Source organism: Tachyglossus aculeatus, chromosome 17 (genome assembly GCF_015852505.1).
Source record: "Tachyglossus aculeatus isolate mTacAcu1 chromosome 17, mTacAcu1.pri, whole genome shotgun sequence".
Classification (NCBI taxonomy): Eukaryota; Metazoa; Chordata; class Mammalia; order Monotremata; family Tachyglossidae; genus Tachyglossus; species Tachyglossus aculeatus.
In genome coordinates this window covers 49,868,140-49,882,215 of record NC_052082.1, presented here as the reverse complement: position 1 = coordinate 49,882,215, position 14,076 = coordinate 49,868,140, and the positions used below count along the sequence as shown (strand labels likewise).

The following is a 14,076-nucleotide window of genomic DNA, read 5'->3' as shown; positions in this document are numbered from 1 at the left end:
TAGGGCCAGTCAGAACAGGGAACTTGGGTCAGGTGCCCCACCTTCTACACCAGGGATGCATTCTAAAAAAAAGGCAGAATCCACCCCAATGCTTAATACAGTGCCTAGCTCATAATAAGCACTTAACCTCTTTTTTTTAAGTAGCCTCTTAAAAAAAAAAAGTGTCAAGCAAACCCAGCATCCATAATGGAAGAGGACCTGGGTTCCAGGACAAAATGAAGCAGCCTCCTCACATTGCAGAAGCTACAAGAGGGGGCTCAAGAGTTCAAGGCAAACTGGATAAGAGGGCAGGGACAAACCACCTCTCTCTCCCCTTAACCTTGAGAAGGATATCTAGTAGTACTGGGCTCAGGGGGCATGCCTTGCTTTAACACTTCTCTGAGAAAAGACAGGTTCCATTTAAAGTGAATCTACTTTTACACAGTTAAAGAGAGATTGAATTCCAGACCAAAAATGCCCTCTTTCCCAAACCCCCACAACTGTGAATCAGGTAATCAGGTATACAGCAAGGGGCAAATGTACTGATAAACTAGGTGTGAATGTAACTAGTAGAATCCAACCTCCTCATCATGGGAGTGCTGAAGTGGAGCTCAGGAGTACAGACATACTGCAACAGTGACACAGAATTGTATGCCGGGCTTGGGAGAGATTCTTCAGCTTGAAAGATCTCTTTCTACAGCTCTTTTCATTTCTGGAGATCCGAGAAAAATGTCGGTCTGGGAATAGCCTATCCGAGACGTCCCAAACAATACCGTAGGAAAGAAGCTGTCCATTGCGCACTGGGCTGCTCTCTTGATTAGTGCCCCACAGGGACAGAAGAAATCGCCGTTGCTGGGAGGGGAGTATTCAACCCTCCAAACCTCAAGCGTGCATGTAGGTCAGAGGTGAAAACCAGACACACTGGATCCCATTGAGAAGAATAATGATGTTTGGTTCCAGCCAAGATGACCTCAGCTATTTTGGAGACAATTTCACCTCCTGATTGGACCCTCATCCAGTTGCAAATGTAGCAGATTGGAGTTTTAAATTTATCTGGTTACCTAATAGTACCCTTCCTCAGAAACTTTCTAAATTGTATAAGCGTAGAAGTGTTTCCACAAGAGGAAGAAAACCTTTTATAGTTCGCCCCAGGATGTGAATGCTTTCTGACCTTGTCACCCGTCCCCATCTTCCAAAGGGATTTTCACGCCTAGAGGGAAGCTGCCACAGCCCAGCTCTGTATTTTGGTGTGCTCTGGGGGATTAATCATCTGCAGTAAAAGAAAGAGAGCATGAAAGGCCTGGTTTGAGGATTGTTTTAAATCCAGCTTGTCTGGCCAAATCGCTGAGGGAATTTCTTGGGGGCATGTAACCAGAAGTGGAATCAGCAGCTCTTAAGGGTTTCTAGCTTCACTGGGCCTTTCTTCTCCTTGCCTCAGTGTTTCACTTGATGCTTGTTAATGAAATTATCCCATCCTCCACTCCCCTACCAAAAAAAAAGACCCCATAAATTTTAGACCAGCTGTATGATCTTGATTTGTGGTCTGGACCCAAACAGATCGGGCAGTGCATATAAATACAGCTCACTCAGGCCAGACCGTACCATTATTCTGGGCCTGGTTCAGAGCAATGTGGCTAAGCAGGGGACAAGATAGGGAAACAGCAGGATCGAGAACTATAAGAGCACCAAATAAGCCCTGAGCAGATGTTCCAGAACTGACTGAGTGGGAATTACATTTTGAATCAGTCAACCATTGGTGTTAATTGAGCCCTTACCGTGTGCAAAGCAATGTGCTAAGTGCTAGGGAGAATACATTATATCAGAGTTGGTAAACCTCATTCCATGCCCGCAATGAGCACTTTCCTGCCCAAGCTTTTCACCTGGAGTACTGCCTGCTTCTTCAAGTAACCATCAATATTTAAAATGCTAAAAAGATATTTTTTTGCCAATAGTAAGCATGCCCTTTCCAAGGATAATTATGAGGAAAATAATATAAATTCTCCAGGACAAAGTGAGGGCTGTAAAGTTGAGTCCTTACACTGAGAAGGTGTGTGAGAAAACTGAGAAGCAGTTTGGTGGATAGAGCACGGGCCAGAGAGTCAGGAGGACTTGGGTTTTTAATCCCAGCTCCACCACTTGTCTGCTGTATAACCTTGGCCCAGCCACTTCACTTCTCTGTGCCTCAGTTCCCTCATCTGTAAAATGGGGATTAAGGTTGTGAGCCCCATGTGGGACAAAGACTGTGTCCAATCTGATTGGCTTGTATTTGCCCCAGTGCTTAGTACAACAAATACCATGAAAAAAACAAAATGCTTTTCCCAGCCAAGCCCAGACTTTGCCTCTGTAGCTCTCCCCTGTGGGACATTTTCCTGTTGGCCTTGTTCCAAGAACCGAGCATCCCTCTGGAGTGTAAAGCTTCCTACAGGGTTCTCTCCCATCCTTCAAGTGAGCTGCATGGATCATAACCAAGACAGCAAGGGAGGCAGAGTGAGCCTAGGGAAAGGGGAGAAGCCATTGGTGGTGGACTTGACTACCCTTTCATCTTCCCTCTCTGAAACTAAACTGGACATGGAGTAGTTTCAGCTGGCTCTGGGTTGCACGAGCAGCACCTGAGCCTTGGATTCCAGCCACCCCTGGTCCCAGCTGTCTCCACTTGGTATACCGGAGTTTTAACCACCTCACCTCATTCCTGCTGCTGGCACTCAGGGTTATGAAACTCTCTCCCTCCTCCTCCCCCCCCCTCGTTCCCCTCTCCATCCCCCTCATCTTACCTCCTTCCCTTCCCCACAGCACCTGTATATATGTTTGTACATATTTATTACTCTATTTATTTATTTTACTTGTACACATCTATTCTATTTATTTTATTTTGTTAGTATGTTTGGTTTTGTTCTCTGTCTCCCCCTTTTAGACTGTGAGCCCACTGTTGGGTAGGGACTGTCTCTATATGTTGCCAATTTGGACTTCCCAAGTGCTTAGTACAGTGCTCTGCACACAGTAAGCGCTCAATAAATGCGATTGATTGATTGATTGATTATGAAAGACTGCATCTCAGGGCTGAACAGAGCATCCATCTCATCAGAACGGAGTGAGACGCTCTGCCGAAACTCACTCCACTTCGAAAGTTTTCTAACTCCTTTGGGGGTGAGCAATTTGGAGGCTATGGGGAAATGAAAGGAAACAATCAAACTCCTTTTATTTAAAATAATAATAATAATAATAACTGTACTCTGACTCCCAGACCCCTCCCCGGTATCCAGAAAAGAGAGAAACCTGTTGAACAGCTTACTCTAGGTCTTTTCTTTTTTATAATCAGCAGCTGTAAGGGGCACCTGGCAGATCATTACTTCCACGGCCTTGAGTTCCTGAATGTGAACAATGGCTGCATCAGCATTGGGTGACTTGGCTTGGGGCCCTGAGACCTTTCATAAATAAGAGCTGGACGTGGATGGATGGAGTTGAGTTTTCCTAAGATACAACTTCCCGAAGATGCCCTCGCCCCTTCCCACCTCACCTCCCTTCTTTCCTTCTCCAGCCCAGCCTGCACCCTGCGCTCCTCTGCCGCTAACCTCCTCACTGTGCCTCGTTCTCACCCGTCCCGCCGCCAACCCCCAGCCCACGTCCTCCCCGTGACCTGGAATGCCTTCCCTCCGCACATCCACCAATAATAATCCATAATCCATCCTCCCTTCAAAGCCCTACTGAGAGCTTACCTCCTCCAGGAGGCCTTCCCCCACTGAGCCCCGTTTTTCCTCTCCTCCTCCACATCCCCCCACCCTACCTCCTTCCCCTCCCCACAGCACTTGTATATGCTTGTACAGATTTATTACTCTATTTTACTTGTACATATTTACTATTCTATTTATTTTATTTTGTTAATATGTTTTGTTTTGTTGTCTGTCTCCCCTTTCTAGACTGTGACCCCGTTGTTGGGTTGGGATCGTCTCTATATGTTGCCAACTTGTACTTCCCAAGTGCTTAGTACAATGCTCTGCACACAGTAAGCACTCAATAAATATGGTTGGTTGAATGAATGAATGAAATGCCCTCTGCGATCAAAGTCCAATTGTCAACTCTCCCTCTTCCCTTCCCCCGACTAAAAAAAATCCCATACTCTTTGGGATCAGTCAGGGTCAGTGTTTGTGGCTTCCACTGTAAGAGAGAGGATGGGAAAACCTTTTAGAGGAATTAACTTGAGGAAATCCTGCATCAGTAATGCAGGATGAGCCAGAGAAGGTGAGGATTCAAGTAGGGAGGCAGTTTCAAAGCAACCAGGAACAATTGACTATTTTTAAGGCCCAAGGCCTCAGGGGGAGGCAATGTGTAACCTTTAACCCCCCAAAAGGCTATGTTCAGTAGGCATACACACTAGAGACTTGTTCTCTTTGGAATATTAATCACCACTGTGGGAATGAAAGCTGGTCTGAAGACAGGCAAGCAGGACACCTACCCCATATTCCAGAAGGGAGTTTGCTCTCCACGGCCCAAGCTTTGCTAGCAGGAGAAGAATCAGCAGAGCTCTGGGGCTCCTCAAAAAATCAGACAGCTCAGGGACCTCAAAAGGTCAGCTGGTTCTGCATCTCATCTCTAGGGAAGTGAATGCATGTCCAGGACTTCTTTCAGTCAGTCAGTAGTATTTATTGTGTGCTTAAATGCACAGGGCTCTGTATTAAGCATTTGGATTCTACCTTTACAGCTTCTCTAGAATCTGTTCTTTCCTCTCCATCCAAATGGCTCCCACGCCTATTCAAGCCCTTATTGTATCCTGCCTTGACTCTTGCATCAGCCTCCTTGCTGGCCTCCCTTCTCCTGTCTCTTTCCTCTTTACCCCATTCTTCACTCTGCTGCCTAGATTATTTTTCTAAAAAAAAGTCAGTCCAAAACTCCCCATGCCTCAAAAACATCCAGTGGTTGCCCATCCACCCCCACCTCAAACAGAAACTCCTGGCTATCAGTTTTAAGACACTCAATCAATTTTCCCCCACCTACCTTACCTCACTGATCTCAATCAATCAATCAGTGGTATTTATTGAGCACTTACTGGGTGGAAAGCACTGTTTTAAGCTCTTGATCTACTGCGACCCAACCTGCACACTCTGCTCCTCTAACACCAACCTACTCAGTATTCCTTAATTTCATCTGTCTTGCCACCGACCCCTTCCCACATCCACCCTCTGGCTTGGAACTACCTTCCCCTTCATATCCAACAGACCACCACTCTCCTTACCTTCAAAGCCCTCTTAAAATCACAACTCCTCCAAGAGGTTTCCCCTGACTAAACCCTCATTTCCCTACCTGCCCACCCCTCTTCATCATCTGTTCCCCTTAAACATTTGATATTCACCCCACCCTCAGCTCCCCAGCACTTTACATATCAGTAACTTATTTTAATGTGTGTCTCACAATGTAGTCTGTAATCTCCTTATGGGCAAGGATCATGCCTCCCAACTTTATTGTATCGAACTTTCCCAAGCACCTCATCTAGTGCAGTAAGTGCTTACTAAATACCATTTATTGATTACAGCAGTTAGTAGACGTGATCCCTGTCCTCAAAGAGCATACAATACAGCAGGCTCCTCTTACAAAGGCAAGAGAATCCTCCCTAATCCAGTTTACCCACCCCCGGTTCCCTAACAGCCATGCTCTGCTGAGCAGAGACAGTGCTACAAATGAGCTGATTTCATCCCTAGGTTTCCTGAAGAAATAAATGAGTTTACCAATCCCTAAATGGATTATCCAGAATGGGTTTGTCCAGATAATCCATTCCCACCCTAGAGCTGGAAGGAGGCAGCGGGCAACTTTCCTCTCTTCCAGGAGAGGTGGCTACCCAGCCACCCCTGCCATCAATCAATCAAGAGTATTTATTGAATACTTCCTGTGCTCAGAGCACTGGACTAGATGCTTGAGGGAGGGCACAATAGAATTAGTAGTTATGCTCCTTACCTCGTAGGTGACATTAGTGCTTGGAGTCCAACCATGCTACAAGGTTTCCCTTTTCCCTGTGTTTCCAAGAGGGTGGGGGCAAGAGCCACTGTCTGAATGACCCCAGAGCCTCACTGTCATTAATAACCGTTTTTGGGGGGCTGTCTTCTAGGGGATCTTCAGCAACACCTGCAGGCCATGTTCCTGTTGCTTCGCCCAGAAGACAGCATAAGACTGGTGAGTTTTTGCTTGCAGCCCATTAAGGTCACTCAGGCTGTAAACCGCAGGTAGCAGGGTTTAAAGCAGCCACCTGATTTCTAGTTCTCCTGCCACACTTTTCTCTCCAAGGCAGAGGTGAACTATTAAATACTTTCATTCTGTCTTGACAGGCTGTAATGCTTTAGTTTCTGGTTCATTATAGATAAGCTGGCCTAGAGGGGTTCTTTGGTTATCAGGTTTTAGGGTACTGGAGATTGTTTTCTCTGAAACTGAAATAGAATGTAAACCTGGAGCCCCCACTACCAGGCTCTCAAACCTCAGCTGCATTTCCATCTACCAGAAGTCTCAGGAGACGAGTCAAAGATCGGCCCGGACTGCCAGTAGCAGCCTTGGTCCCTGCCACGGGGCCATTTCCGTGTTTGCCACATGATTGCGGACTACTACTGGCCATATGTTGGCCCTTAGGGGCAGAGCCGTGCCTGTGACCACACTGATAACATCTCAATCCGAATCCTCTGTGTACAGTACCGCCTTCTCTATCCGAGAGGTGCTTGTTCGCTTAGTACTCTAAAACTCGAAAACTTGGCCCAGTGTTACTCTCCATCTATTCCTCAATATTTTCTGAGTTATAAAAGAGTGTCTTCTTGGGCCTGGAAATCTCCATAAGCATTATGTGGTGCTGGAGAGCGAAGGTAGATTCACGGTGTTTCTCTCTGGGATTTTGCATTGATAATCTTTCTGGGGGATTGGGCGTTCCTCTTGATGGCAAAATATCTTACGCCCTCCGAGGAGCAGCCAAGCTTTAAGGAAGCAGTTAGGCCCATTCAATTGGCAATTGAATCTTCACTTTCTTAGCTGGAATGTGTAATTTCAGCTATTTTATGTTTATAAAATGTAAATTCAGAAGAGAGGGCTGAAGCTGCATAATTAATTCAGAGTTTAGAAATGACAATCAAGGCGTTTTACAGTTCTTTTGGGATGTTTTGCACATACAATCATTATGTTTCAGACTATTGAGTGAGTCATCTTTGAGCCAGATCACTGAATACATTGTTTGACTTTGGACAAATTAGCACTTTTTATAACTGAAAGGGGCTTTTATAGACCAAAGCAAGGTCTTTTGTTTCAAATTAAATTTGGAATTCTAAAACTGTCATCTTGGGACTTTGCATAAGGTTAAAAGTTGGAGAGACAACTAGAACCTCTGTTTTTATATATTAATTTTTTTGAATGACCCAAGAGTAAACAGAAATTGTCAAACAGCTTCTGTTTTTACACAGCTGAGATTGTAAATTTAAATATTAATTATAAAAAATTTGATCTTTTTTCTGGAATGAGTTCCTATTTGGAATTTGAACTCCTCCTGTGAAATATGGGTTGGTTTTTGCAAAATCAAGTAAATGAGGAAAATGATTCTAAAGTAGCCATGCAAACTGGTACAGGTCCCTGACTTGAAATTCGCCTAGTTCTAAAAGAAATTAAATTCTGGGTGATTAAGACTAAGAAGGACAAGCTTATGCTAAGTCCATTGTCACTGTGATATTGATTAGTTGACATGGACTAATGGATATCATATAGCCTGGTTAAAAATGATAATGGGCAGAAAGTTTTTGGTGTTTAAAAAACCCACCCTCAAGTCTAATTTGAAATGCCTCCAAAACTTTCTTGAGCTCAGAAAAGTGGAGAAACTGAGGAACTGCTTCCAGTGATCATTTCATTCGGACAAGAGAAGAAACTTCCATAATTTAGTTTTGCATCTAAAGCCAATTTCAAATTTAATCCCCATCAGTCAATCAATACTAAGTACCTACTGTTTGCAGAGCACTGTACTAAGCACTTAGTAAGGTACTGAGAGTTAGTTTGCTCATTTTCTGCCTTTAAGGGGCTTACCACCCACCTGGGGAGCCGGACCCTAAAATAATGTTTCACTCTGAAATTGATGCTGCTGGAGGGTAGCATATTTACATAATCCTGAACTAGCCACTTTCAGGTGGATTGCTTGAGCCTCCTGTCTAGACTTTGGCCCTTTAGAATGTGGTTTCCTCTCCAGAGAGATAAATATTACATGTAGGGGCATGATGAAAGGCTGCAGTACTTGGCAAATTCTAAAGCAAACAAGATTATAGTTCACAAATGGCTGCAGCATAATCAGGAAATGCTTCATTTGAGGCTGTTAGAAGAGGATGTTGGTAAGAGGAGCGGTTGTACCAGGTGACCTGGAGAAGCAGCTGGTATGAATTACATGAGTTTTTGAAAATAAAATATTTAGTTGTTTAATGGGGCGGATTCTAGTTTAGCATACGTGGCCAAATGTCCATTTTTCACAACTTTGTGGCAGGGGCTAACAGCCTGTCGATCGTATTTATTGAGCACTTGTTATGTGCAGAGCACTGTACTAAGCACTTGGGAGAGAACAATATAACAATATGCAGGCACATTCCCTGCCCGCAATGATTTTACAGGCTAGAGGACAGAGGGTGGTGGTCAACTCTTCTCAACTTCCAGTGAGAAAACACGAGGAAACAATCTTAAACTGAGAAGCAGTGTGGCCTAGTGGAAAGAGCACAGTCCTGGGAGTCAGAGGACCTAGGTTCTAATCCTGGCTCTGCCACATGTGTCCTGTGTGAACTTGGGCAAGTCACTTCACTTCTCTGTGCCTCAGTTACCTCATCTGTAAAATGGAGATTACGACTGTGAGATCCGCTTGAGTTATGGAATATGTCCAACCTGATTTACCTTGTACCTTCCCCAGTGCTTAGTACAGTGCCTGGCACACAGCAAGCACTTAACAAATACCATTAAAAAAAACTGCAGCATGAAGCCTTCTGGTTGAATATAAGAAATATTTTTTCTAGACTTTTGGGGAGATGTAAAATATTGGACTGGTTGGCATGAAGATTGTCAATCACTTTCTAAACTGTAAGCTCTTCTCTGGACTGTAAACTCATTATGGACAGGGAATGTCTGCTAATTCTGTTGCATTGTACTCTCCCAAGTGCTTAGTACAGCGTTCTGCACGTAATAAGCTCTCAGTAAATACCATTGATTGATCAATTTCTCTGAAAGTACTGAAAACTAAGAAGGATTCTCATCTGCCTGGGATTACTTAGTGCATTTGCTTCTTAAAATAGGGGATGGACAATTGAAAATCAAGGCTTATTCCAATGCAAAGCTATGATGATTCTGAAATGTAATCACAGTTAACCTGTATAAGGAACCTACTTAGGAATAAAATGTGTTTTCCCCATGGGATAACTGAATCAATTTCACTGATTCTACCATTCCTTAGAATCCTAAATTATGCTCTGCCTTAACTGTGGGTAGCTCAAAAGAGCTGATAAGACATTTTGTACACAGAAGGTCACATACTTCTAAGTCACTGTCTCTTTGGAAAGAAAGTATTCTACATCAGTTCCTGGAGACTTTGGGATTTAGGGCTGATTTTAAGGGGGTCATAGAGAAAGGCTGCCCTTCTAATCAGTGGTACTCAAATAGGTTTAGTAGAGTAAATTAGATTATTAGGTTATGGTAATCCTCTCCCAGAGGGGCCAGCCGCATAAGGAAAACCCCTGACCCCCACTCATTTTGTGCTTACTTCCCAGGACTTTTCAGTCTCAATTTATTTCCTCAAAATAGAAGAGATATCGAGAGTCATATTAGTCATCCCCCTGTTTGAAAGGACTTCACCTCCAGCATCTCAGATACAGGAGAATCTTCCTTGTTTCCAAAGAGCTCCAGTGTAGGTGATTGAGCTTCCCTTCTGATCTCATTCCATTCAGTTTGCAAACAACCCCCATGGTCAGGAAGAACTGGGCTCTAACTTCAGTCCCTCCTGCTACAACAGCTCAAGGCCACTTCCTCTTGCTTTGCCTTTAATCCTCGTGTGTTCCCGCAAAAGATTTTTGCAGTAGGAAGAAGCTGAATGAGCCGAACCTGACCTTCCCCATGCTGAGGCTTTGTCAGTTCTTTTTTCCCCTCAATAAAGAGTCAGTCCTCACCAGGAGGAGAGCCACCAGGGAGACTGTAATTATTCTGTGAATCCAGTCTTATTGAGAGCATCCACCTAAATATGGGTTTAAGATTGATATTTTTCTCATCCCATCCTATTTTATCAATATCTCACAGATTATTATTATTCTACCTGTTGAATAAATTGTGGCAACACCCTTGGATTAAAAAAGGGAAGAAAGTCAGTAAAACAAGATTCATGTCTACTAACTCCTTTGTCGTCTCCCAAGTGCTTTGAACAGCACTCTGCCCAGTAAGCCCTCAATAAATGCTGATTGAATGAGAGGTCTAGGCAGGGAACATGCTTTACCAACTCGGATGTGCTGTCCCAAGAGCTCAGTTCAGTGCTCCACACACAGTAAGCACTCAATACCACTGACTGACTGATTGAGCTGAGTGAGTCTAAGTATAAAAGCTTTCCTCCCTCTAATTATGGAATGTCTACTGCTGTCAGTGAGCCTCACTCTCAGTTAAAACTCTCTTCCTACCCATTTGTCTACCTTGGTATCAAATATGACTTCCAAAGATTTATTTTTTATTACCTGCTCTGCTCAGCTGATTAATTGCCCCTTGTTTGGCAAGCGTCAGTGGGTGGTGTGCCTCTGTCCCCAGCAGATCAGTTCCACAGAGTTCACTCCTGAACCTTATCAATTCAGAAATCCACAGGGCCCTAAACAGGCAAAAGCCACTAAACCCTTCAGAAAGCCCTGCAATGAGGAAACTCAGGGAGCAGAGAGGAGGAGGGGCCGGTTTAGATTAGAACCAGCCCAAGCAAACATAAGTTAATAGATAAAACGCAATTGAGATCATCTCTAATAATCCCACACCCTCCATTTTATTTTGTGTTTCTGGGAATGTTAAAAAGCCGTAGTTGTCTCTGGTGCAAGAGAAACTGCTTTCCCCTCTGTGGAGCCAAGTATGCATCATCACAAACCACCGACTTGGCTAGCGGGTGTATGTTCTTCCTTGCAGTTTACCTGGGCTCACTCTGGCTAATCTACAGTCTCATCAAATCCCTTCGGAGATTTAATGCCTCTTGGCTTCTCTTAAATGTGTTTTGCTTGAATTAATGTGATACAGACTCCAGGAACATCCAGTCAGCAAGTACAACTCTGTGTCTTGTATATTTGGCAGCAGGATGCTGGGATTGCATTCTTGTTGTGTCAGCTCTTGTGAGAAGCAAGCAGGGAGTTTAGACGGGCGTGCTGCTGTTCGAGGAGAGCAGAGGGGAGGAGAGCAGAGGGGAGGATCACAAGCCAGTATGGAGCTGGATTCCCGGTCTGTCCTGGGGATCTAGCTCTCTGTGCATGCCACACGAGCTCACGTTGGCACACAGGGAGTGGGGGAGAACTCCTCCCTCTTATACCCTGAAAAAGGGGAACTGGGTTGACTAGTGCATCTCTCGAACATTGCTCAGGAAGAGAGATCAAACCACAGTATTTGAGAATTTACTGTGTGCAGAGCACCATACTAAGCCCTTGGGAGAGTACAGTGCAACAGAGTTGAGAAACAACTTCCGTGCCCACAAGGAGAATACAGTCTAGAGGAGAGAGATAAGCTTCAAATATCCAAGAGCGTTCATCCGTTCCCGCTCAGTCAGTCGTATTTATTGAGCACTTACTGTATGCAGAGCACTGTACTGAGCGCTTGGGAGAGTACAGTATAACAGAGTTGATAGACATGGTCGCTGTCCACAGGGAGTTTACAGTCTAGTCACGCTCCCTCTTAGGCTGGGAGCCCAATGTGGAGCAGGAACTGGGTCCAATCTGATTATTTTGTATCTACCCCCAGCGTTTAGCATAGTATTGGCATATCAGAGGAACTCAGTAAATTCTGTTGATTGATCTTGCTTCATGGGGCAGTGTTTGAGGGATCCCCTCGTTCACCCAGTTCCCCCTTTTTCAGGTAATAATAGGGAGGAATTCTGCCCTGTTCCACCAAAAGCAGGGTTATTTGGGACTGAACAGATTCTGCTTTGAGAACATACTCCCTTGGCTTTAAAGGATCAGGATGCCTTATAGTGCCGACAGTTCTGCCATTGCACGTGTTTTGGATGGAATGCTATTTCAGATTAAGAATAGCACCCCTGTACCTGGATATGATGTGATGCGTGTTGGGGAAAAACGGCTTTGCACAGGCGTGCAGTGTTGGTTAAGGCAAGAATACAATACGAGTCTTCTTTCACACAGAATCCTTCAGGAGCACAACCCCTACTTTATAGAGCTGAGTGAATTAATAAGGAAATGAGAGAGCAGCATGACCTAGTGGAAAGAGTGTAGGCCCGGCAGTCAGAAGACCTGGGTTCTAGTCCCGACTCTGCCACTAACCTTCTGGGTAACCTTGGACCAAGTCATTTATCTTCTCTGAGCCTCAGTTTCCTTATCTGTAAAATGGGGATTCAATACCCATTCTCCTTCCCCTTTAGACTGTGAGCCCCACATGGGACAGGGACTGTGCCCAACCTGATTATTTTGTATCTACTCATGACATAGCAATTAACAAGTGCCATTATGATCATCTGTTGATCATCTGCCATATGATCCATATAGAGGTGTTTCTTTTAAGGTTAATGAACTAGAACCATTTCCACAGCTAAAAAGAAAACTTTTCAAATAATGGACCTTAGGCTAAAGCTGGCCAGAAACACTAGCAGTCCCGTAGGGGCTGATACCAGCACATTGCTCAATGTGATTTCGAACCTTTTATAGTACATGCTGACCGGTTTCAGACAGTGTTCTGCGGAAATGTGCCTCCCATTTCCTCTTTGCAAGCAAGGTAGAAACTGTGATCATCGCTGACGTTGCCATGGGTGATCCAGCCCCCCCGCTCCTGCCCCCTCTGCAAAAGTTGAAAGCTAATGAGCTTCCTGTTGCTTGTTAACCTCTAGGCTGTTCGACTGGAGAGTACCTATCAGAACCGCACTCGGTATATGGTGGTAGTATCGACCAATGGTCGGCAAGACACTGAAGAAAGCATCGTTCTGGGAATGGATTTCTCCTCCAATGACAGGTACGGGAAAAGGAAACTCCCTATGAAATAAACTTTTCATTCACACTGTGAATCAGCAGGGAGCTCCCCTCTCTCACAGCATCTGCACGAGAGAATCACTCTCAAAAACTCCTGTGGGAAATGAAGTAGGAGCACCATTGTTCATTGAAGGAAACTGTTGGGCTCTGTGTCACTTCAATCAGTGGAGCTTTTCAAGCGGTTACGATGCGCAGAGCACTGTACTAAGCGCTTGGGAGAGTACAGTACAGCAGAGTAGATAGATTTGGTATGATATGGAGAAGCAGCATGGCTCAGTGGAAAGAGCACGGGCTTTGGAGTCAGAGGTCGGGTTCAAATCCAGGCTCCACCAGTTGTCAGCTGTCACTTTGGGCAAGTCACTTCACTTCTCTGTGCCTCAGTTACCTCATCTGTAAAATGGGGATTAAGACTTTGAGGCCCCCAGTGGGACAACCTGATCACCTTGTAACCTCCCCAGCACTTAGAACACTGCTTTGCACATAGTAAGCGCTTAATAAATGCCATCATCATCATATGTTCACTCTCTGCAGGGAGCTTACAGTGTAGAGGAGGAGAGAGGTAGACATGAATGTAAAGCAATTCTGGATATGTACATAAATGCTGTGGGGCTGAGAGTGGGGTGAATATCAGGGGCTTAAAGTATAGATCCAAGTGCAAAGGTGACGCAGAAGGGAGAGGAAGTAGGGGAAATGAGGGCTTAATGAGGGAAGGCTTCCTGGAGGAGATGGGATTTTAGTAAGTCTTTAAAGGTCGGGGAGAGTGGTGGTCTGTCATATATGATGGGGGAGGGAGTCCCAGGCCAGAAGGAGGATGTGGACAAAGTGTCCACAGTGAGATTGACAAGACTGAAGTACAGTGACTAGTTGGAGTGAAGCATCAGTGACGCATTAGTAGGAGATCTGCAAGGTAAGGTAGGAGGGA

General features: G+C 44.7%; 1 protein-coding gene across 3 annotated transcripts in view; it reads left to right on the top strand.

Moving 5' to 3' along the window:
• SSH2 (slingshot protein phosphatase 2) overlaps positions 1–14,076 on the top strand; it is a 218,674-nt gene that overhangs the window by 165,259 nt on the left and 39,339 nt on the right. For all 3 annotated transcript variants that reach the window (XM_038759596.1, XM_038759597.1, XM_038759598.1), the window contains 2 exons: positions 6,074–6,138; positions 13,016–13,137. In XM_038759596.1, coding sequence (XP_038615524.1) covers positions 6,074–6,138; positions 13,016–13,137 — 187 coding nt within the window. The remainder of the gene's footprint in view (positions 1–6,073; positions 6,139–13,015; positions 13,138–14,076) is intronic.